General features: G+C 37.1%; 1 protein-coding gene across 1 annotated transcript in view; it reads right to left on the bottom strand.

The window, feature by feature from the left end:
- The window catches only part of CNKSR2 (connector enhancer of kinase suppressor of Ras 2), a gene marked incomplete at both ends in the record, with an annotated part of 168,637 nt that overhangs the window by 130,478 nt on the left and 14,079 nt on the right, over positions 1–24,080 (bottom strand). The window contains 2 exons of the mRNA XM_083854476.1: positions 11,203–11,290; positions 23,009–23,211. Coding sequence (XP_083710602.1) covers positions 11,203–11,290; positions 23,009–23,211 — 291 coding nt within the window. The remainder of the gene's footprint in view (positions 1–11,202; positions 11,291–23,008; positions 23,212–24,080) is intronic.

Here is a 24,080-nt window from a genome sequence, read left to right on the forward strand (position 1 = left end):
TAAATTAAACCCACTGACTCAGACAGCACTGACTGGTGGCAACACTGCAAAATGTACACATCTCACCCATCCTACCCCAGGCATTGCTCAAACAAATCAGACATGAGACAGCACATATAAAATACAAATATCTGGGGACTTTTTTGTTTTCAAAACCAGTGTTTCTGATGCTTTATTTCCTCCTTTTTTTTTTCTTCTATCCTCAGTATTACCACCTTCTTTTTAAACAATTGTCTTAGTATCTCACAGAAGTAGGAAATGGGATCAGCTAATTACATTAGTACTTTTCTTGTTCTTTGTTTTCTTTGCACCGTCATTGATTAAATCTCAACTCAAAATATGAAGAGCTGAGATACAGACAACCTGCCAACTCACCCTACAGCTCCCATGCCCCACAGATAAAAAATATTCATGAAGTTCTCCAAAACTATAACTGTGGGGCAAATATTTTGCAGAAAACATTTCTATTTTTGCATCAGTATGATCTGGTTTACAAGTCCAAGTTGGCAGCCTGTCAAATTACCTATTGCAATTACCTGTCAAACACTTCTCTCAGGATACTTGCAGGCTATAATCTTAAAACTTTCCATCATTATTACCACTACTACAACTATTATTATTATTATTCGTGGTTTTGCCATGTATTCCAGGCAGTTGATGCATTGCACTCTTCTTGGCAGCCTTAAGTTCCTGTCAACTCCATAACTTTACTTCAGAATAAAATTATGCTAGTTCAGAAAATGAAATATATACATAGAAATAGTTAATGGATACAAAAAGGGAGAAATGCAGAATTATATGCATTAAATCTCAGAGCCAAGAGATGGCATGGACTCCTTTCATTGTATTTTCTTGTTCAGAAAAGGCCTTAGTTGCTCATGTGTATGTAGTCATCCTAATTTATTTTTTTCTATAAGGCAAGAAAAATTCCTATGCAGAACTGATATAGAAGCAGACTACATGATTTTCAGGACAAACCCAAATGTCACAATTGTCACGTACCATATTAACCAAAAAATGTCCTTTGTAAATTCATATGATAGTAACATTGCCTAAAAAAGCAGGCTGTGTGATCCATTCAACTGGAGCAACCTGTGAAGAGCAAGAGCTTGCCATGAAATCATTAATTCTCTGGGTAGCTTTTATGAGGCTTGTGGTGGAGCTTCTACACTTATTTTTCATTTATTTTTCTCTGCAGTCCAACTGAATTTACAGGAAGCCAATATACATGTGTACATTTGTGAATATTGGACTTTTTTCCACTATGTTTCAGACAAAAATGTAGGTAATTGTGTTAGGAACACCATTTTAAAAATGGTAGTAAAATTATCTGAAAAATGCATGAGAAATCCCACTCATCTTCCATGTCTAGTTTTAAGAGAGCCCCATCTGTATTTTACATACTGCTTAAAAACACGTCTGATAGAATTGTTGTCACCATTGTTTTTCAAGTCATGCAAAATATTCTAAGCTATGCAACTCCAGTTTTCTACTTGTAACGAAAATAATGAATTACATGATTGCTTAAAAGTGGGTTCAGACTCTCATGAATTGCCAAACCTTTGGCATAAAACTCTTGAGCAATGTAGCCATTGGTTGGAATTAAGTCAAACCATCCTTTAAATCCCTTTGCTTCTCAAATTGATTAAAACTGTAACTGAATACTTTAATAACAGTGTAAGTCAAATGGATGATCTGTCTTGCTACTTAGCAACAATAAAAAATAATTAACTTGAGAATGCCCAGATCATAAGTTCCAGTCCCTTCCGTCTTAGTACTGCAAAATAAGTTGTTCTGGCTTCGAGGCGCCTGTTCAAGTGTCACCAGGTCTGGGGAATTTATGCCACTGGCTCTTGAAGGGCTCATTTGGTTTGAATTCTGCCCAATTCAGCTATAGCAAGAGAGCCACAAGGCAAGTTTGTTAGAGTCATCACCAAAGGTTCTTAATAACGATGACAAAGTCTAAAGCTTGGCCAACACATGAAGGTGGCAAAAGTTTTATAACCTTTAGTGTACTTCCATTCATTATCATCCTACATCACTTTTCAGAGACAAAGACACTGGTGCATGGCTTCCAAACAGGTACAAGGGTAAGACAAGCTGAGTTCATTTAGCCTTTCACTAATTAGAAAATACAGGAAAAATATATCTAATACAGCTGATGGCAGTAATAAACAATGACAGCTTTGAAACAGTAGACTTGAATCATCGTTTTGGCTGGAAAGGATTTTAAAGATCATCTAGTTCCTTTATCACTGCCATGAGCAAGGATGGCACCCTCTATACCAGGTTGCTTAGGGCTCCATTCAGCCTGGACTTGAACACTGCCAGGGATGGGGCATCTATAACTCCTCTGGACAACCTGTGCCAGTGCCTCACCACCCTCACACAAAGAATTTCTTGCCAACATCTAATCTAAAACTGACTTCTTTCAGTTTAAAGCCATTCCCCCTTGTCCTATCACTACATGCCCTTGTGAAAAGTCCCTCTCCATCTCTTTTGTTGCCCCCTTTAGGCACTGGAAGCTGCTATAAGGTCTCCCTGGAGCATTCTCTTCTCCAGGCTGAACAACCCCAACTCACTTGGACTGTCTTCATAGCAGAGGCACTCCAGCCCTCTCTCTGATCATCTTCATGATGCCCTCTGGAGTCACTCCAATTGATCCACATCCTTCTTACATGGGGGCCCCAGAGCAGGATGCAGCACTGCAGGTGGGGTCTCACAAGAACGGAGTGGGGGAATCACCTCCCTCAACCTGCTTTTGAAGTAGCCCTGGATATGGTTGGCTATGACAAAATGCTGTGCTCTGCAGAGCATGGTGATTACAAAACTGATGGATGTTATGGAACCCTGCTTAGACTGTGATTTACAGATATGTCTGGGTAATTACTGGAAAAACAGAATACAAACTGGCAGATACACAACTCCATTAAACCCCTTTCTCCAACCCACGTCTAAAAGGACAAGGAACAAAAAAACTTGAATGCCCCAAAAGCTACAGAAGCTGGTAAGCAGGTAAAATTCTCCTCTGGCAACATGCTAAGAAATAAAAGCATGACACAGTCAGCAGTTTTCTGATGTGGTTTACCACATCTTATATTTTAAGAGGTCCAGCAGGTAACTGGATACAAAAGGTATGGGCCTTGAGAGCACTGAAAATTAGAAATGTTTGGAACAGAGAGAGGGGGAAAGGAACTACCTTTGTTCTGTCTCCCACCTAAGCAAAATGCAATAGCAAGCTTCTCTAAGCTATACAACACGCAGTACTTGCACAGGTAACCCTTGGCTGATGCCACACAAAATTAATTTTTAAAATTACACAGACATTGTTAAAATCTACACTGTATTTCTAAGTAACCATCCCAAAATATGCTATTTCCATGACTTTCTTTCCATTGGGCTGCTCAAAAGGTCTCCCATTATGGCTGTTTCAACTGCAACAGTCCCAGGGAGCTCTATCCTCAACTCCCCCCTTTTCAGCAACCTCCTCCCTATTGCTCAGCAGCCTCCTAAAATCATGCTGCTTTAATTATCATCTCTGTGCGGATGAGTCACAGATCTCTCAGCCCTTCTGTTCACATTCTCAGCTCAGAATCTCCTTCTGGATATTTGCCACCAGCCCTAACACAGGATGCTGAAGAGCTGAAATCACGTTTCTTCCCAAACGCTCCCTGTTCCCCTTTTCTTTCCCTATCTCTGTCAACAGTTCCACCACCTTATGTCCCACAAGCTCACAACCTGGGTGCCATTTTCAACTCCTCTTCGCTTCCCACACAAATCCTGTCGATTTGATTCCCACTGCTGTTCAGAAATATTTGCTTTCCTTTGCACTTGTGCTACAATTATTCAATTCTTGCAATTTCTTGCCACTGGGTCTATAGCATCCTCATTCTATTATAATTAATTGCCTTCCCCTCCATACTGAAACCAGAACTCACTTGAACCTGCAGAACACTCTGTCTTCCCCCAGTGGAAATGTGCATAAGAACTGAGAGAAGTGGGAGAAAGCAGAATGGTGAGCAGGCATCATAGTAAGAGGAGAAGGAAAAAATCTCTATTGGGAAAATACAATGCAAGGTACAAAATAAATGCAACAAAAAATATCATTTCTTATGCAACCTACATACATTTTAGAAGTCTAGAGCCTTTCCTGGAAAATGCAATAAACCTGCAGCACTCTAAGTTCATAACCCTTGTGTACAAACTAATAGCAATTACCCAGCTTACTGAGTACAAAGAATTGCTTTAATTTTATTTAAACAATCTGTGTGGAGTGGCACCTATCACCATAGTAACAGAATACTTAATGTAGAAATTTAATACAACTTACATAAATCACCCACAGACCAAGCAACTACTGGGAAAAATTGCTTGCTGGATTAAGAGAGATGCAATGGGTACACTAAGCTCTTTTATTCTATCTTTCCAAAGTAATTTTCCATTTCCAATTATTTCTCCCTTCTGTAAAAGACATCATGTTGCTTTCCTTAGGGATCTGGTCACATTCTAATTCTTATTTTGCATGTAGAGAGTTACACCTCTTCCTTTTTTCTAAAATGAGCCAGTACACCATTCAGTCCGAAATGACAGCCAGTATTTCACCACCAACTAAAACCACTGATACTTGCTCATATATCCTGCAGAATCCAAGTGCTTGGTCTAAGTCAAATTTCATCTGCTCAGATGATTTCTCTACTTAGTGACATTCTCAGCAGGCAAAAAAAAATCCACTGAAACCATCAACAGATGAGAGATTGGAATTGATGAAAAAATCGTCCATCCAAAGGAAAGAAAATAAAGTCAAAACACTTCCCACACCTCTAAATAACCCTCATGCATTCAAAACTATTTTATTATTGGCATGCAAAATAGAGCTTGTAGCACAAAGTATTGTGCAGTTCTTAAGTTTTCAATGTCACTTCCAAGACCATTCAGAGGTAAATAACTTCTTATTTTTTCAGCTCTGCTTTTCCTCTAGTACTGTCATGGTAAGTAAATCTGGTTTTAAAAATACAACTGCAGCAAAATATTTCATGTTTTATATTTGGTGGTTACTTTGCCAATAGAAAAAAATCAAACTAATTGAACTGGAAAAAAGTAATAATATTTAGGCAGACGGCATTCCAGGCTCAGCTACAACTTTCACGTTTCATATTGGATCATCTGAAATGTACGTATTTGTAATGGATTTAAGCAAACAAACACACATACATTCCTGAAATAAAGATCGACACTACACTTACTTATGCTTAAGGCTCTTACTAGCTACTTAACAACACATGGTTTCTGTAACTCACTGTACTGAGATGGAATCTTGCTTCACTGTACCTGGTTACAGAGACTGTCCTGCCTCTGGGAAGGGAGATCAGTTTACAAAGTGAAAGAAATGCAGAGTCTCAGGCTTCATATTTACTGGTATGACTAACACAATACATCATCATTAATTATGAAATTTACCATTTATAAAGAATTACACAGTAAGTGTGACATATCCTCTCTGGGCCTCTATTCAGATGGAGACTGTGATGCCACTCTGTGTGCATGGACACAGTGCCCACATCAGCCTAATAAAAAAAGCTTTTGTTTAAAGGAAACATGAGCTACAAAACCACATTTTCTCTCCTGTCTACGCTTTATCTCAGTTTTTACCAACTTGGTGCTACTTTCTGCATGCAGTTCCATGAGTGGGCTCCACAGTCCCTGACTGCTTCACTGTCACCTTGACAGACTCGAGCTCCATTTCTTGGAAAAATTTAACAGCTGCACTGGTTTACCAACATACGCCCTGTCAAAAAGACTATTCTTTTTTCAAAAATTATTCTGCTTTGTATTTCACTTTTCCCCCATGTTCAAAGACTGTCAATCATTAAACTGGAAGAAAAGCAAGGAAGCAAAAACAAGTCTAAAAATAATAAAACAAGCCAATACCAACTCATTCTTGTTTTCTGGTCATAAGGTTTTTCCATACTATGGAACATTGAGAATTTTGATGGGTTTTGGTTTTTTTTTCCCCTTCCATCCCTTAGGAAAAGAAATTACTTTTTCTGAGAATGGAAAAGAAAACAAATTCACCTTTACAAGGCGGCAGCTTCATAAGCTCCTTTGAAAATGTCACATCACAGACATATACAGCAGTACACACCTTAGGAAGAAAACCCCATACCTTTTTACAGCATCTATCTCAATGACAGCTAATGAGTCATCAAATTAGTTCTAGTAGAGGTTCGTCCCAAAAGACTATTATTGATGTTTTAATCTTTCATCTATTCCATGCTTCATTCCATTTCAAAAAGCACTTCAAAACTTATATCAAAAGAGCATATATATATACACATAAGCCGTTTTAAGGAAAAAAACCCTGTAAAATCAAACAGCAGAAACAAACTACCAGAATCAGAAAAAGGCATCAATGCTAAGTACCTTAGGCACTTTTTATATCACATTAAATTACATCTGAAATTTTCCACAGAATTGTGCTTTAAGAGAAACAAGCTAATCTGCTCTGAAAAAGAGAAAAACATTGCTAAAGAGCATAAATCGAAACTACTTTGATATAGCTTCTTGTAAACAAACAATAGTTTTGTGCTTCCCACAATCCTTTAGGTTTCTATTTTCGACTATATATACATTCTACAGGCATTACACATTGACTTTTAAAAGTGAAGAGAACAACTGCACAGATCAATATGTATTTTGAAACACCACTGCGGAGAGCTGTTTTGAAACCTATACAACAGAAAATCCTGCATAAGTGCAGCACTTGAAGGATACAAAGTGAGCCTGAATTCCTGCCAGCATTACATACAATGAGTTATAATACTCTCATATGAAGACTCTTTTGATTTTGTATATATAGGCAGATATTGCCTGTGAATTGTTTTCAAGGGGAGCTATTTATTTATAACTTTCCCCCACATCTACCTAGCTACCTACTTGTACATTTACCACTTACTTGAACACTTATCAAAAATGGCGTATTTCGTACAAATAGTGTACTATGCATATTTATAAAAAAACTTCAAGAATCTGGCCTTCTCATCATGAAGCATTTTTATCTAAAAAAGGGGGGAAGAAAGGGATTATTACCACAGCAGGCTAACAAAGTTTTTTCTGTAAGCATTTGCTAATAAAGTTGGAGTGGAAAGAATAATGCTAAAAATGTAAATAAAAAACTTTAAAATTTAATATGCAACTGTCTCCAGCAAACACGTGTTGTTTTGAAAATCCCTACAATCTAGAGGCACAAAGCAGCTTTAATGATGATCCAATCAAAGCTTCACACCATTAAACTATCAAAACCATTTTATTAGCTAATGATTCCTGAGGTAATAAGCAACTTGGTATAATTTTAAAATTTTAAGTTATATTTTTAATTTTAAAATTTTAAGTTATGTTTAGTGAGTCCTTAAGACTCCTTAATAATTAGGACTTTAAAAAAAGTGAGGAATTGTGAAAGGAAAGATTGTACGAGAGATAACCTGTAAGACTGGTACTCAGGATATTAATTATTCTTCTTCATTCATGAATTTGATATTGTCCTTAACAAATGAATAGAACCACTTTATATTACTGCATTTGGATTCTGAGTCAAAGCAGGGGAGCTAAGAAGGTAAATTTCCATTTTATCCCTTTAACTGGAAAAAAGCCTGAACTCCAGATTTCTAACTCAAACTTAACATTTGAAACATTCCACTTTTAAGTTTACAGCCGTCTGATTACAAAACCCACAATGACATAAAAAAATAGGGCATTGCCCAAGAAATAATTTGTGATACTTTTCAACATCTTTTATGTGGAAAACAGCCATGGCTAAAAGCCCAACAGAAATCTCCCCTGGGATGGGGAGTGCATCCATTGGTCAAGGGATATATGGATGCTTTCTTTTTGTATCCCAAATGACTTTAAATGGGAAAAAAAGTTCCAAATGTCTCAGCTGAAGCAGTGCAGAGAGCACTACTGTGTGCTCTGTATAGCACAGCTTTTAGCTCAAAATCACAGGTGCCCAGAAAATCCAGACAGTGCATTTGTGTAGCATTGGTCCCTCTCTTTGCTATCTTCCATCCTGGCTGCCTCCCAAATTGCATCACTCAGGGTCTCACCCTGTGTCATCCAAAATCTGAGGTTACCTCCAAAAGTTGCTGTGAGCCAGCTGGTGTTAGAAGTGTGCTCTGTGACAACAATGCAAGACAAATCCATGTCAGCCAAGTGACTGCTCTCCATCCCCACCCCGGTTACACAGCACTGCCTCCACCACAGCTCTTCAAAGAGGTCTTTAGGCAGAGAATTAAATGCAGTGAAGCTTTTCTAAAGGAGTATTTACAGGCCTACAGCTATGCTTCTACTGGAGCATACTCCTGAGTAAATCCCACAAGACACTAAAGCTGCAAGATAAACATCAGTGGTTTTAAAACTAAATAAACATTGCAAATCATTGTGAAAGCTGATTAAGGAAAGTAAAAAACATGTGATGAGGGCTACTAATGATCACTATTCAAGAGTAATAAAAGAAATAGTGTGTTCAGCAGCCAAGTTTTCTTTAACTGTCTGGTAACTTACAAACTCAATATAAAATTAGACTTTTCAGATATTCCCAAGATTTCCAGGGTTTCAATTCTAAAGGAGAAAGCTTCTTAAGTGAAACTTTAATGAATTCCTGAGGAATAAGAGCACTGAGAATGATAATAAAAGCTATCTACAAGATTGCCTAAAAAAGCAAGAAATCTTCTGTTCCTTAAAAGTTATCAGTGTAGCTACTGCTACCTTTCTAAACAAAAATGAGCACACTCAAAAGGATCAGTTCTTGGCACCCTCTGAAGCTGAATAACCCAACTATGTAAGTCAACAGCAAGACTTTCATGAACACCACCCAGACATTCTCTCATGCTCTTCCTGACATGCATTTGTGACAGGAACAATTCTGTCAACACAAATCTAATCTAAATCTAATGCTCAGCCTTCGATTTCTACAGAGGGGTAGATATGTGTAGGAGAGAAAGATAGTACAAAGAAATGGTAGCAAAAATCATAATAGTCTCATACCAAAGCCAAAAATACCTAAGACAAAATAAAGCAGCTGCATAGAAGCAGATGATTAGTGCAAGCTACAGTAATAACTTGCAGTGGTGTGCTCTCATTGGCAAATATCCACCGCACACTGGCCTGTCAGGTCTTGAGCAATGTACAACACACATAGAAAACTTAATAGTTAAAAAAACATGTTTCTTCCCACATTTTATTCCAAAATTTGTCTCTAAATCCAACTTTTCTAATTATTTGTAGGTTAAAACACAGAAACTCAATAGGTTTCCTTAGATTTCACTCATATAAGAGTGATGCAATATTGTCATTTTGCTCCATTATCCATTTTGCTCTGATAATGAGGGGGACACAACCCAGTATCATTTAATTCTATGAAGAAACATGATATTACAATTAGCTTCAAAATGTGCAAAATAATTCAAGCAAGTCACCTTAAGTTTAGCCCTTTTTATTCTTCATCCTGACTAAATAATCGTTTTTTGGTTTTGGTTAATAAATCTGAACATTGACTGTAACATAACGCAAAAAAATCCTGATGGAACTCAGCTACTGAAGTTCTATTTTTAAATTTTACAAAAGTCTTTAAAAAATTCAAAGATATTAAGAAATGTACAGATTGCATACGTTTTATAAACCTTTAAGCATTATAAGAAGCTGTTCACTACTATTAAAAAGAAAAACTGCAAAATTGCCTTCGGTAGATTTTTCATTAAAAAAATAAGTTAGTAAGGTACTATAAAATACTTTGCATACAAAAAACCCCAAGATTCTGAGACAGAAAAAATATCTGATGACGTGATACTGAAAGATTTAATTTACAGCCTTAAGAAACCACAATGAGGATTCTCAGTGTGTTCAGCAAGCATATAAAAAACCAGCAGCTAAGACATTTTGAAATGCTACACTGGAATTCATTTGTTTTAAGTAGAGCTCAAACCACATATGTTTGAGACTACTAATGGAATTTTTCATTATTGTTCTTCTGAATACAGCCCAATTCAATTTCAGTACATGCTTAAATTTAGGCACATAAATGCTTCTTTTGAATTCAAAGTATGGATTCATGAGCTGCTTTCTGATTGCAGAAATATGTTGTTTTTGGAGAAGGTAAAAATGCTGTTCTCCAAAGGTATTAAATAGTAACATTTATTCTCATTCACACTGAAAAATATACATAGAGGAATATCAACCTACACCATGGTGAATTAGCATGGGAGAGGGATGAATTTGTAAGATGAATTGATATTGACCTAACTCCTGGGAAATACTGCTGTGGTTGCTATTTTACCCATTTTCTTATTAATAGGGGACATATGAAAATTGATCAGGTGGCTCCTTCCTTCATCTAAAAACTATCTAAACACAGTGATGCACAGCTACTGTGGAAAATGACCAGTCTGAAAAGCTGGGTCAGAAGTTTAGTTTTTCTTAGTTTGGAGTGATCCTTGTGAAAATCAGAAAAAGTCTCCTCAGTGCTCCTACCTAGCCCATCCACTCTCACTTTTTCTCCACTCTACATTCTTAAGTACAAACAATCCCTCAAACTTCTGCCTGGCAGCAAAGAGACTTTACAGTTCAGCAGAACAACAGACAAACAGAGACAGATGTAACCCATACACAGAAAGGAAGGGAAGGTTTGCACTCCCCAGTGAAGCTCGTTAAGCAAATGCTTCTCTGTAACTATTTCTGGATTTCTTGAAGATAAGATGTACAAAAATACAGTAAAAAAATTCTAACCCCCCGCCCCAGGAATATGTGTCAGCCCATGGTGTCCAGATGATACGAACTTTATGAAAGAGTGGATTAGTAAAGTCCAATATATACAAATATTTTGAACTAGACAGGCAATTAAAATTAAAAGACAAAATATAAGAAATTAAATATGCAAATTAGCAAGTAGATATCTCATTTTATACTGATATTATACTAGAGAATTCAAGATAAATATTGCTGCTAAGATATGCAAAGCCATATATACAGCACAATACAAACTAGTTCAATAAAACCAGAAAATAGAATTTTTAAAAAGCGTTTACTAAATACTAGTATTTCTTTATTTTAGTTGGACAATGATACAGCCAGTGTAAAACAAAATTGTAGGAAGAAGGTAATAGCCATTTACAGTTCAGGAAAAAATAAACTGCTAAGCAGACTGTCTCATACCTGTTGTACTATTGTTGTTAGTTCCAGACAGAGTTGTATGACATTATTTCTTGTTACTGAGTAATCTGTGACAGCAGCAAAAGGTGATCTAAAAATAAAAGAAGAAAACAAAGAAAAAAGTTGAACAGTGCTAGCATATATCCACTTGCAGTTTTTAAGTTCCTCTTTCAGATATTCCATTTATAAAAGCATTATTTCTAACAGTTTACTTCCGGACTGCCTTCATTCCCCCAGAAGAAGCCCAGCTGGCCTTCTGCATTGGTTTGGGAATACCCTTATCAAGACAGCCAGAGGCATTACTTCCTCCTGTGATCTGAATGGTGTGTGAATGAGATCAGAGAAGCTTTTGGCTGATTCACCGGGATTCTTGAGATTTGATCTAATATCTGGTGGAAATAGTAGAGGAACTCAGAGCAAGCAGAATCTTTATCTAGAGGGGGAAACAGCATTTAAATCCAGAGATGCATCAATGCTGAGAAGTGGCTGCAAAGCCTAAGCTGGAACCACAATCCAACACTCCCACACGCCATGCTACAGTTAGAACTGCTCAGTGAAATGAACAGTGTAATTCAACATTCACAGACCTTACCTACATGTGTCCTATACATTTAAAATTTCACATTAGGATGCCTAAAATGCTTGCCTACTTGGGAGCTGGCTTTCTATCTAGAGGCACTGCTAAAACGGATTTGGTTAGTGAAGATGGCCTCTCAAGCTATAAACTCATATATGTGATCTATATTCTTTATTCAAGAAATAGCCAAACACTAGGCAGGACTGTTGTTTTCTCTTAGAAGAGTCAAGAGCTTGACTTTATCAGTGTTGCAAATGAGGATTTTATGGGCATTATTAGCATCACAAAGATGGCATCGGTCCCTAATATCCCTGCTTCAAACACTCAAAACAAACAAAAAAAGCAGGTGATAGTGTGGTTGTCTTTAAATTAGGATGGGTGACTAATCTCTTCTCCAACTGGCTTCTTTCATCACTTCACACACAGTTGCATATACCTAGAAGAGTTTTACAGCACCACTTGGTATTATGCCTTCCTTACTTAATCCTAAAGACATTTCCAGTACAAAGAATTTTGCTATAAGCAAGTCCAAGTGATAGCTGTAAATACTCTGGTTCTACTGGTACTAACAGGTTTCTAAATTACAGTAATTCTAAACACAGAATTACTGAAATTTCAGTGCAGGCAGATTTAGAATTGTCCATTAATAACCTCATGTGAACTCCCTTATCTCTGATGGTTTCATCTCGTACTTTCTTACTTCCCCAGGGCTCGCAATCCAGCCCTGATGGCTCATAGGACAGAATTAACTCTGAGGTACATAATTAAGTCTAGCAGCTTTAATTTTATACAATACACCACACAACGACATACACTTTCTGCCTTTATTTTCTAGAGAGCAAACCAGCACATTCTTTTAAAATGAAAGTACAGACATTGGAAGCTACGGTAAGTTCCAAAAGGTGCTTTATGAAAGTTACTGGACACAGACATACACTCACAATCCAGAGTCCAAGTTTTCTGCAGTATATGACGACCATACAGTAGGTACACACTAGAGCAGGCCAACCCACGGGCACACTCAGAGATTACTTCTGAAGTTTAGGATATATATATATATGAACATATTAAAGGACAAAATGTAACTGAACTGCTTGGTTATGAACCACAACTGAGTTCAAGAAGTATTTGGACAATGCTTTCAGGCACATGGTGTCATTCTTGGGGTATCCTGCGCCAGGCCAGGAGTTGGACTCAATGATCATGATGGGTCCCTTCTACTCAGGGTATTTCGTGATTCTGTGATAATTTTGTTTAAAGAAGTACATTAGTCAAGTTATACAAAAAACCTGACTTTTCCTTCTATAATTGTAACTGTTGAGGTTCTAAAATCTACCTGAAATCTTGATTTTAAAAGGTAATGTTCATTTAGGAACTTACTTTCATTGAAAATGAATGGAATCAAACCAGCAAATGGTATTATTTTACTTTAAGTATGGGTGTTAATACAATTTGATCATGAAATTACACAACTGGAATTGATTTGACATTTCACAGCCTCCAGCATTTCTTTAAACCAAATCACACAGTAGGCTTTGGCATCTAATACCACAATATCTTCCCTCATAGTTTTGTGATTTAGTTTGGTTTCATGGTTCATAAGGAAAATAATGGTATTTTTTACCATCATTACTCTTAGTGGAGATCATTAGAAATGCCCCAAATAAACTTTGCTGACTTTAAAGAACAGACAAAGGGACTGAGACATTAGTCATTTCAGTTACATTTAAGGTTATCACAGTGAAGGCTTAGTGGCAACAGCACGTCAAGCAGGCAGCAAGGTTGTCAGCAGAAGGGAGAAGACTACAACAAATCAACAACTAAGATGTAAGATTTGGAGAAGTGCTTCACAACTTAGAAAGATAAGGAGACAAGTCCATGTTTTATATAAACTCTGCTCCTGCACAAAATCTAAAGTATCTTCCAACTGCCTCCTCTGCAGGTCCCTAATGACCTTGCATGAATTTCTGCAGATGCCTCTCTGGGGTATTGCTGCAAACTGGACCAGTAAAACTGCAATTCTCTTTCCTCCCCCTTCCCAGTTCAGACCACATCACTGGAGGACATCTGCATGCACAACTACACAGCCACTACCCCATAAGCAGCTGGATAAAAGCTAAAGGCCTCTCTAAATATCTGCCTCCAAAGGAAAGGTCTTTTGGTACTCCATCCTAAGCATCAACTTCAGTAGGTGAAGTCTAGCTAACAGTGTAACAACATGGCAGCAGTTTCAATCAAAATAGCAACAGAAACTTCACTGTATGATCACTGACTGGATTTCATGAGACAAATATCAGTCTGACAAAAAATATCTTCATTGGTAATATACCCATTTTTTATAATTTTAATACAGCACAATATTATTGACTCTGAATAGATTAATCAATTTGTATAAATGCAAACAAAGCCTACATATAGTATAACTTCAGCTGGCTGCTAAAACACTTTCCTCCTTAAGACATGCACCAAGTATAAGAAATTCCCTGTTTAATTAGACAACTTTTCCCTACTTTAAAAAAAAAAAAACAACAAAACATTGACTTGGCAGAGCCATTTCTATCCTTTCAAATTCTACGCTTTTCTTTCAAAGCCACATTTTTCAGTCTCTTGGACCTTCAGGTCAGAGGTACCTCATCAGTTCCAGTGAAGAAAATTCCCTGAGAAAAAATTTGCTATTTTCAACACATGTACTCTCCAATTTGGTGCTTTTAAAGTTAAACAAAAACTAAAGAACTGCCTTGGACTTGGGGCCACATGTTGCCCCACTTCCTGCTGTAACATGAATCTCAGTGTCTCATTGTCTCACCTCTCAGAGTCATTTCCAAGACATTTCCAATACACATTTCCCTCTCTGTGGAACACTTTTTACTGTTGCTCTTGTAATTTGTTTGTTCTTCCCTCAAAACTCTGATTTTCTTTGCAACACCCACATGAAAACACCTTTGCAGCTCCACAACACGTCTACCTGACCACATGCCCTTTCCACTCATTTCCTCTTCCAAACCTCTGCTGGTTTTTCCTTTTCATTACTTGGTGTAACCCTTCTACACCTGGTATCTTAACAGAAATAAATTCACACAATCACATGAATGCTTTTGCAAACACATGCAGGGTATTTTTGCCGTTAGTCTCACATTTTCTCCATCCTTCTCCTTTCCAACTTTTGAAGCCACTAGTAATTTTCAAACCACTTTCACAAATTAGTGAAAGTGGGTAACAGGTTTCAAGGATAATTAAGTTCATAGACATTTTGTGATCATGAATACAGCTGGAAAAGTGGGAACCTCTAAATTTTTCCACTGTGCAAACCCACATTGTGAACCTTTGCCTTATGAGACACCAGGGCAAGATGAAAAGCTTCAAAACACTTCATTCACAGGGAAAAAAACATTGGTGTTTACTTTTTTTTTAAAAAACCACTGAAGTCAATCAACTTCAATGCCCTGATCTATAGGATGTAAGGTTTTCCTAAGACAAGGCATGAAAAAGCTACTGGTTCTTTTCACACTTTTTTAAGCCAGTGTTTGTCATAAATAATCTAACACCTCTGAAATGTGAATTTGTTTAGACACATCTAACGTAGGCAGCAACACACATGCATATGTGTACACGTTTATGAATTGAGATCTAATTAGCATTTTTAGCAGTATCAGCATCTTTCAGAATTATCAAACATTCATTAATGAAACCATCCTGAAGGACTGGTAGAAAAACCAGTCATATTAACACAGCACAGCTAATTCCATCACAGAATTAAGAAATAATACAATTCAAAAGCTATTAATAGTCACTATTACTGATTGCACATGAAGAAAAATCCTTTGAAAACAATTCAAAATTTTTAAAGGAGATGCATACCCTCAGTATTTCTACATTATCATTTTTTTTTTGTCCTCATACACTTTAGCCTCCTCATCTGTCTTCTTCATATAACATTAAGGGAAAATAATATATAGAAATAAAAATTTCATTTTAAAAAGTTGAAATTTGGACAAATACAGACTGCTGTTAGTAAAAGCAAAACCCAAACCAAAAATTAATCATATTTCACCACTAGTTGTAGTACTGAGATATTTTATAACAATAGACACTGTGAGCGGTTTAAAACCAATATTGTACTTATTTTATCATCCTAACAAGGGAAAGCATCCTCACAGCCTTTTGATTAAATGCAATAGTGTCCTGGGTTGCAGTGTAGGATGCACACAAAGTATTTATTCTATCACCATCTTCATGAACTTTTGAAACCAGGTGGGGCAGTGCTTTCCCAAGCCCCCTGCCTCTTCTGCTAATGGCCTTTGGGGTGTCTTCTGCTAATGGCCCATTAACGCCTGGCCCATGACTCACAGGTAACTCCCTCCAGGGGTTATATCTGTTTAATGGGCCATCAAGGACCCACTTCACACTCCTCATCCTATTGTGAGATGCTCTGCCCAGGGGGAGGAGCCAAGCATTCTCACCTGGATATAAACTGGTATGTGGGACAGTGCAAGGGCACTTACCCACTGGATTCCCAGAGGACCAGAGCTCCCAGACCTTTCTACAGGATCACTGCTTCAGGAAGAGCACCTCACCTGGACTGCTTCACCATCCTGCTCAGGTTGTATTCTGACCTTGTCAGTGATCCTTTGTGTTATCGCATTTATTTTATTTTTACCTTTTTTTCTTATTAAATTATATTTCTGACTTGGGGCCTCTCACTCGTTTTGCTTTCAAACCACGACAAATAGTCACAAATCTTTCAAAGAGAGAGGCAACTAATGCAGTAATATAACTCACTCTACAAAGGCAACAACATATTAAGTCAAATAAAATTCTGAATGCACAATACTGTTGTATATACACTTTGCCTAACCTGTCTAAGATTCATAGTTTTAGGCTTTCATGAAACAAACATTTCATCTGTATTTCTAATGGAATGGCTTTATGTAGAATCCAGGAAGAATGCAGTAAAATTCACACTGGATAAAGGAATTCTTTAAATGAGTTTTCTATTAAACCTTTACAGCTGTTCCAAGAGCACAATACAGTTAAGTACCACAGCATTCTGAGGCAGCACTTATTGACAGGTTTGGTATACCATTCAAATCAGCAAAAAGGGAAATGCATAAAGGAAACAAGATTCAAAGGTTTAAGACTAAAACCCAGTTGACATAGTGCAGTATTGGTGTGGTGAGTAAAGAATAGCTAAAGTCTTTTGTTTCTTTTTGCTTGGGTTTTCATTTGTTTATTCCCACCACCTTGTGTGTAAAGCAGATTTACCCTGTCAGGACAAGTAATAACCAAGCACAGCTGACAGAACTGTATAACGTCTCTTATAAAGGAGACTCTAAACCAGTAACACTTTCTTTGTAAGTCAGAAGTTATGGGCTCACAAACAATGCACCTCTTTACTTAAAACTACAAAATAGTCACACCATAAACATCAAAAGGGCTCATTCACCAAAAACAATGAGGCAAAGAAACCCAGCTGAACGCATTCTACCTACAAGGGACGGAAATGTATGCATTGAGTATGTCACCACGGTGAAAAGGATATCCAATTTGGAGTGGGGAACAGTAATCTCCTACTACAATGCTTTCATAAAATGTAGACTTAAAGGGTGTACTAAATCTGAATACCTAGAATTGTTCAGTCATAAACCAAAAGCATTTACATCATTGCTGGCTGCACTTCTCTGACACATCAAAGCATCACCAAAAAAGCCCACAATGTAAGGCCTGGAGATCCTGTTCTGCTGTCAGCCACTAAAGTATTCAAATGTTCTTAAATTCAGGCAAAGATTTTACCCTTATTTAATAGGTTTTATGTACAGATACAACTGCTTCGCAGAATTGTAGTTATTAATGTTTGTACCAAAATAATTTGCCCACCTGAAGTTTAGAAGTTATAGGATTACGCCCCACTACTCTGTGAATGACACTAAAAGCAGACCTAGACTTGCCAAAAAGGCCTTTTACTGTGAAATTTTACATTTTGTTATTTCTGTCAGCAATTTTACCATACATTTTATATAACCAAAATTTCTATTTACAGTTAGGTTTTATCATTCACCTTCTTTTTTCATTTTGTTCATGTACTATGTGTCCAGACAGCAGAGTTTAATCAGATTGACGCACATTTGTTGGCCTGCTAGCTTTTCTCTGGCCACAGCACTCAAACTCTTGAATACAGAAATCCATCTCCACAAAATCTTTTTCTTCCTCCTACTTAGACTGCAGTGTAATCTGCAGCAGCAGTTTAAGTTTTTTATTTCCAAAAAGGGGAAAGTGCTAGTGTGAAAAACAAGAGCTACAGAAGAGTTGCTGTGAAAGACATATTGAATCTCTGCCCACACAGATGGCTGAGTCAAACAGCACACTAAAAAATCCAGTGGTGCTTGACAAATCCTAATTCACGACCATTAAAATCTGTGACACAACAACAGACGCAAAATGTTGTAGTAGTTATCTCATGGGAAGTTGACTGTATTTTCTTACATTTAGAGAAAAAGGAACTACCACATTATCTTAGTGTCTCTTTAATGAGGACTCAAGTAAAGCCCTAAAAACAACTAATCCCTCCTCACTCCTATTCTCTAAGTCTGTGTTTATAGTTTATACAGATATTAGTCCTATTGTTAAGATCCAAAATATTCTATTGACGCTGCATAAGATATATGGTATAAGGAGTCCTTGCTTCAGATAACATGGCCCAAACACTAGGCTAGACAGGAAGAAGCCCAGAAGTATAACTAAGAATTCTTTTCTTGCTTAGTGCAATCTGCAGGAAATGCAGATTTCCAGAGGTTTTGATTGGCAAAAACAACTGAAGTGTGGTGGAGGTGAATGAAAAGAACATATCAAACTAGGAATAACATGGAAGATGACATCACCAGAAGTTTGTGCTGGCAGAGCAAGGAGAGAAATGGAAAGAGACAGAACTCATGAAGCTGCCATCAAATGTCACCTCAGTTCAGGTTTGGTAAAGATTCTTCCTTGTCCACAAAGAACAATACAGTTCTTCCCAGTGAAGACTACAGTAATGAGCTGTACCTGTTAAATCCAGCCGTCCCATAAAGAAAAACATATGACGTACAGTGGGACTTGAAGAGGAACAATGAGGTCCAAATCCTTTTCCTCTCAAAGCTGTCTTCACTCTGCAACAGCTTCTGACTCATTAGGAGACAAACTCAACACTCAAAGTTGTGCCAACTTCTGAAGAAGATACAACCTTCTGTCAGACTTTCAGGTGGTCTGCTAAGATCTGGGAGAAAATGTATTGGCTGAATCTGAGCACCCTTCCTTCAGGACTCATCACAATTTCAGTACTGTAACCAATAGGTATCAGCAAATTAGTAGAAAAGGAATGAGTTGGAAGTATAGTAAAAGACCCAGCTGTGTCCTAACCAGAGACAAAGCTACTTATAAGCGCTGGTAAATACTCTAAACTTGGGGCTCAGAATAATTTTCTGGGATCCCTATGATATCACTGCTTTCCAGTTTATGCTTGCCTCTAGACAACAACTGGAAAGGCCTCACTGGTGTCACTGAAGATAAAAGTAACATAAAAAAGTAAGATAAAATATCCTAACAAAATTTTGTTAAAGATGGAAAAAAGTAGCTTTGGCTCTCAAAATCCTTGAGATATTCATGTTGCTTTCAGATCATGAAAGTCATGGATGGATAATGTAAACATAATTCAGGAATTGCAGAGGCAGTGAAAACCAACATATCCATAAAGCAACATTCTACAAAGTGTTTTTCAGGTGGATTTTAAATGTGTGCTGTAAAAATGAAATCTTAACCAGGATTAACAGAAATAAATATGCCTTATTTCAATTCAATTGAATGTGCAGATACTACTGGACATACTAGTGCACAGGAAAAACAAACTTTTATGAGGTTGAAACAGGTTTTTTTATGCCAAAAAATAACAACACATTCATAGTGCAAATCCACAGTAGTGGATTTATTAAAGCAATCCTAATTTAATTACACATTTTTAAATATTCCTCACCAGGATGGAGAGAATCAGCCCTATAAAAGGCAGAAGAATTTCCAGGAATCTGACACATCAGAGAAGAAGGACAATAAGGAAAGATGACGTACATCACTATTCCAAAGAATACAACTTTCATGAATTACAGGAGTAAAGACTGAACAGAATGCCAGTGATTTATATGGAAATGTAGAAGACGTGATTGACTATAATTCCTGAGAAGTATCACAGGAAATATTTCAGTGCCAAGTTGCTTTGCACATCAGGTAAGTAGTTTGTTGCTATAGCCTGAAGTGTGGGTTTCCATCTGTCTAAATTGCGCTAAGCGTCAAGTGGAAATGCATCACCCTCTCACAAAAGACTCACGGTTTTTCAAGAAGGTAGAGATCTTGTCAGGAAATTTGCTTGGAACAACTTCAAGATTAGGGAGAAAGTATAAAACAAAAGGTTTAAAAGCTATGAATTCTCCTGAAAGAGGATATATTTTGCAGGCTGAGAAAGTAACAGGAAATTAAAATTAGACTCAAACATATCAGTGTGATGACACTTTCCTTAAAACATGTTATTGGGCAGTTATTTCCTGCTCCTCAAAATCATCAGACAACTTCTTTTGAAAATAGAATTCTCTATTACGTTTTCCAGCTCATAAATGAAACTAAACCAAAAGACTTTTAAAGCCTGGCAATAAAAGCTACCCTAATTTTCAGTAAAACTCAATTTCTGACATACATCTGGAAGTAGGACTGCTCCAGGCAAAGACCTGGAACAAAGAGTGTCCTTGGATCAGCCCTGCAGAGCAGCACTGCAAGCCTACAGTGGAAATAACTCAGCAAATCACAACTCTCGCACTCCTTTAGATAATTGTGCTAGGCCTAACAAAGTCCTTTAAGATTTTAAGTGTCCCACAGAAACATCATAAACAGAGCACTCACTAGAGCAACAAGTGAAGCACAAGCTGTATGGAGTCGTCACCATTCCCTGTGTATAAAACCCACATCACTGCATGCCTGTGCAAGCTGGAGCTGCTGCTAGCTGCTTTTCCCAGGCATTACCTCAAAACCCACTGCATAGGGAAGGCCTAGCAGGGCTGTTACAATGGGGTGGACAACCCTAATAGCCTTCATTCATCCTAATGGTTTCCTCTCCCCTTTCACAACCCAGAGATGGAACTAGAAAACAAACAACAAACTAAGATTTAAGGTCCAGATTTGATAGTAACAGGAGTACAGAGAAAAACTGAATCCATTTTCCTTGCTTTTACTAATTAATTTTTTAAATCTTTCTACCTCCCCCTAGAGGCCCCAATACTTTCTTATACAAGAAGCAGAATCATACTGATCTCCAGATGTTCCCACTTCCTAAGAAAAATCCAGTTATTGGCCTACCTTCATCCTCATTTGGGGTCTTCACAAATAAGGAAGACCTTTACCAAAATACCCAGATGCTCATAAATCAGAAAATGTTTTAGATAACATTTCTTAAAACCAGGTGTTTAGGTGTTCGAAAGGACTTTCCTAGAAATCTGAATCCTTCTTTGGACACTCAAGAAAGCCTTCCTGAAAGCGTGATAGCACCATAATTGCCCTAATTTTAAACTTCCTGGAATTCCTGGGTCTGATCAGCGCTCACTTCATTTCAGCTAAATGCAAAAGGACATGCAGTGCACAGCACTACAATGACACACCAGTCCTCAGATGCAGATGTTTTCTAGCATCAATAACAACCTTCTTCCTGAACTTCAATTATTAAATTCATATTAAGTTGCAAAAAAATATTTTTCTTCAGTGTGTCAAATACGTAAATATATATATATATGAAATTTATTTTCGAATAACAGACTATTAAAAAAGAACTCTAAAACCCATGAAACAAGCAACCAAAAGCCAAAAAGAACTATGACTTAGTAACGAAAAGTCTTAAATCATGAACGCAGTTCCAATGAGAAACAAAACAAGATTATTTCTAAATAGAAATAAGTGGCAAAACCTGACCTGTCTATGCAAAAAAACATGTTTGTCTACTCTTTTTTTTCTGTTTTAAAGCACAGGATGATATGCTGCTCTCTGCCAATAATGATTTTGCAGGGAGAAAAAGTGAAGCCTACAGGTATTCCAAGTACTAACAGGTTAGAGACAGAGCTAATAATATACTACCAATTTTTCAAGTCTCAATACTAAGTTCTTTCCATGAGATTGCACTACTTCTCTACACATCTAATGTAACATATCTAAAGGAGCCAAGTTTTGGTAATCTGGGTTTCGAACTTGGGGAAAGGCTAGAGAGGGAGTAGAAAACAGGAAGCAACGGTACCTGCAATCTTCCGAAAAAAACAAAGAGTTTTTAGTCCGGCTTAAGAAGTGGAAAAGATTCAGGCCTCACCAGACCAGACCTTTCCATTCATATAGAAATCATTTATGAGAGAAAAGCCAGTTTTCCTCACAAAAATAAAAGACAAAACACACAGCAGTAAAACAAATAATTCTGTTTGATTTGAAAAGCTACATGAAGATCATACTCTGAACAAAACTTCAGCTGTTAGAAACAAAGTAAGATACACCTTTGAATCAAGATAAGCCTTTTGTTGTCTCTGATGAAAATTCACTGTGATGCATTATATAAAGACATACAGATAGACTAATTTCAACCACTTTAGGAATATGAATGATCATCTTAAATACCTGCATATTACTCTTCTTATAATTTTAAAAAGTCCCTACCAATGTAGCAAAGGGGAGAACTTTAGTCCTGGTCCCACATATACTCCCTAGGTAACAGAATAAAAGTGTAGAACAGTACCTCTAAAAAATCAGAGGTATTTCACTGCTCTTTAAAAAACCTAAAACACAACAGATACATGTTTGTACACACACACACTCTAGAATTATAGATTGACACCCATGTAATGAAAAGTATGATCAGTTTTGTGAATTTGATAGAATCAAAGCAATGAATATGATTTATGCAGGTTAAATTACTGCTTTATATTAGTTTAAAAAAACATATATAACCTAATGATGTCATCCTGTTGCTTTACTGTATATATGTGTATGGTCACAGTGCATTTGAAGGTATTGTATTGAAAAGCCAATCTGAATTGCATGTTAACACAAAAAAGAACTGGTACAAAAATCCCCTCAAAACACGTGAATGAATCCTGCTTCCATTCACTGTCCATGTTACATTTTGTAAAGAAGTTGGAGCTTGTTCATGTGTGTGATCTGGTTACCTGTGAGACATTTGGGAGATTTTACCTGTCCAACCAAGCCAGAAGACTTTTAGCTGCTCCAATCAGATCCACTACTGATGTCAGAAAATCATTTGGTAATTTACGACTGGTCCTTCCATCATAGTGACCACTCCTCCTCCTCCCAGTAATGAAGTTCTGCAGATTTTTGGCAGATGCATTCAGTTTGTGAGAAAGGGTTTTTAGATTTTCTGTTTCCAAACCATAGTTCTGCATTGAAAGAAAAAAAAAAAAAAAAAAAAAAAGGAAAATTAAGTTAGTTTTACAGATTAACAGGAAGAACCAAGAACAGCAAGACTGATCTACTTCAAAACTTAACCATTCCTAATAATTAAGGCAGAAATACACCCACTCAGTAGTTTTTAAATGTATAGAATGTTCTGTTTCTGAAGTGCATAAAAAGAGAACAAAAGAAGAGCAAAATTATGAGTGATCCTTTAGCTTGTTCTAAGTGTACTGAGAAAAACATCTCAAAGAAAAAACCTAGTCTGGAAAACTGCTTTTAAAAGCAGTGCATCACTGTCAGTAGATCACAGAATGTTGTGGGCTGGAAGGGACCTTCAAGATCATCTTGTTCTAACACCCCTGCCACAGACACCTTTCACTAGAGCAGGTTGCTCAGACCCATCCAACCCAGCCTTCATCAGAGGGTTTTCTCTGTAGACCTGATGATTAGGGATCAGCACCCCATCCCATGTCTGTACTCACAATAATTCCTAAGATACACCTGGCACCAGGGCTTGCAACCAGCAGAAGTATGGACATGGTGTAACATGGTGCGACACTAATTGGTTTTGTTGGCTTCAGAGATCAATGTTAATTAGCATACTTCTATTCTTTTTGGCAGTAATGGACCACCACAATCACAGACCAGAGAACACAGTGCTTCCCTGTTCAACCTCTATTTCACTCATTTAAAATCAAGTTCTAAACTTTGTTTCCATTTAAGAGTCAATCTCTTAAATTATGTCCCTTAGCTGTGCAGTAGAGACAGAAATAACTACGCAGAAATAGTAATAAACAGTATTAAACAATATTAACAAACAGTATTGGTAACAAATGTCACCAAAACAGCACTT

The sequence above is a fragment of the Zosterops lateralis genome (genome assembly GCF_965231275.1).
Source record: "Zosterops lateralis genome assembly, chromosome: 2".
NCBI classification, from domain to species: Eukaryota; Metazoa; Chordata; class Aves; order Passeriformes; family Zosteropidae; genus Zosterops; species Zosterops lateralis.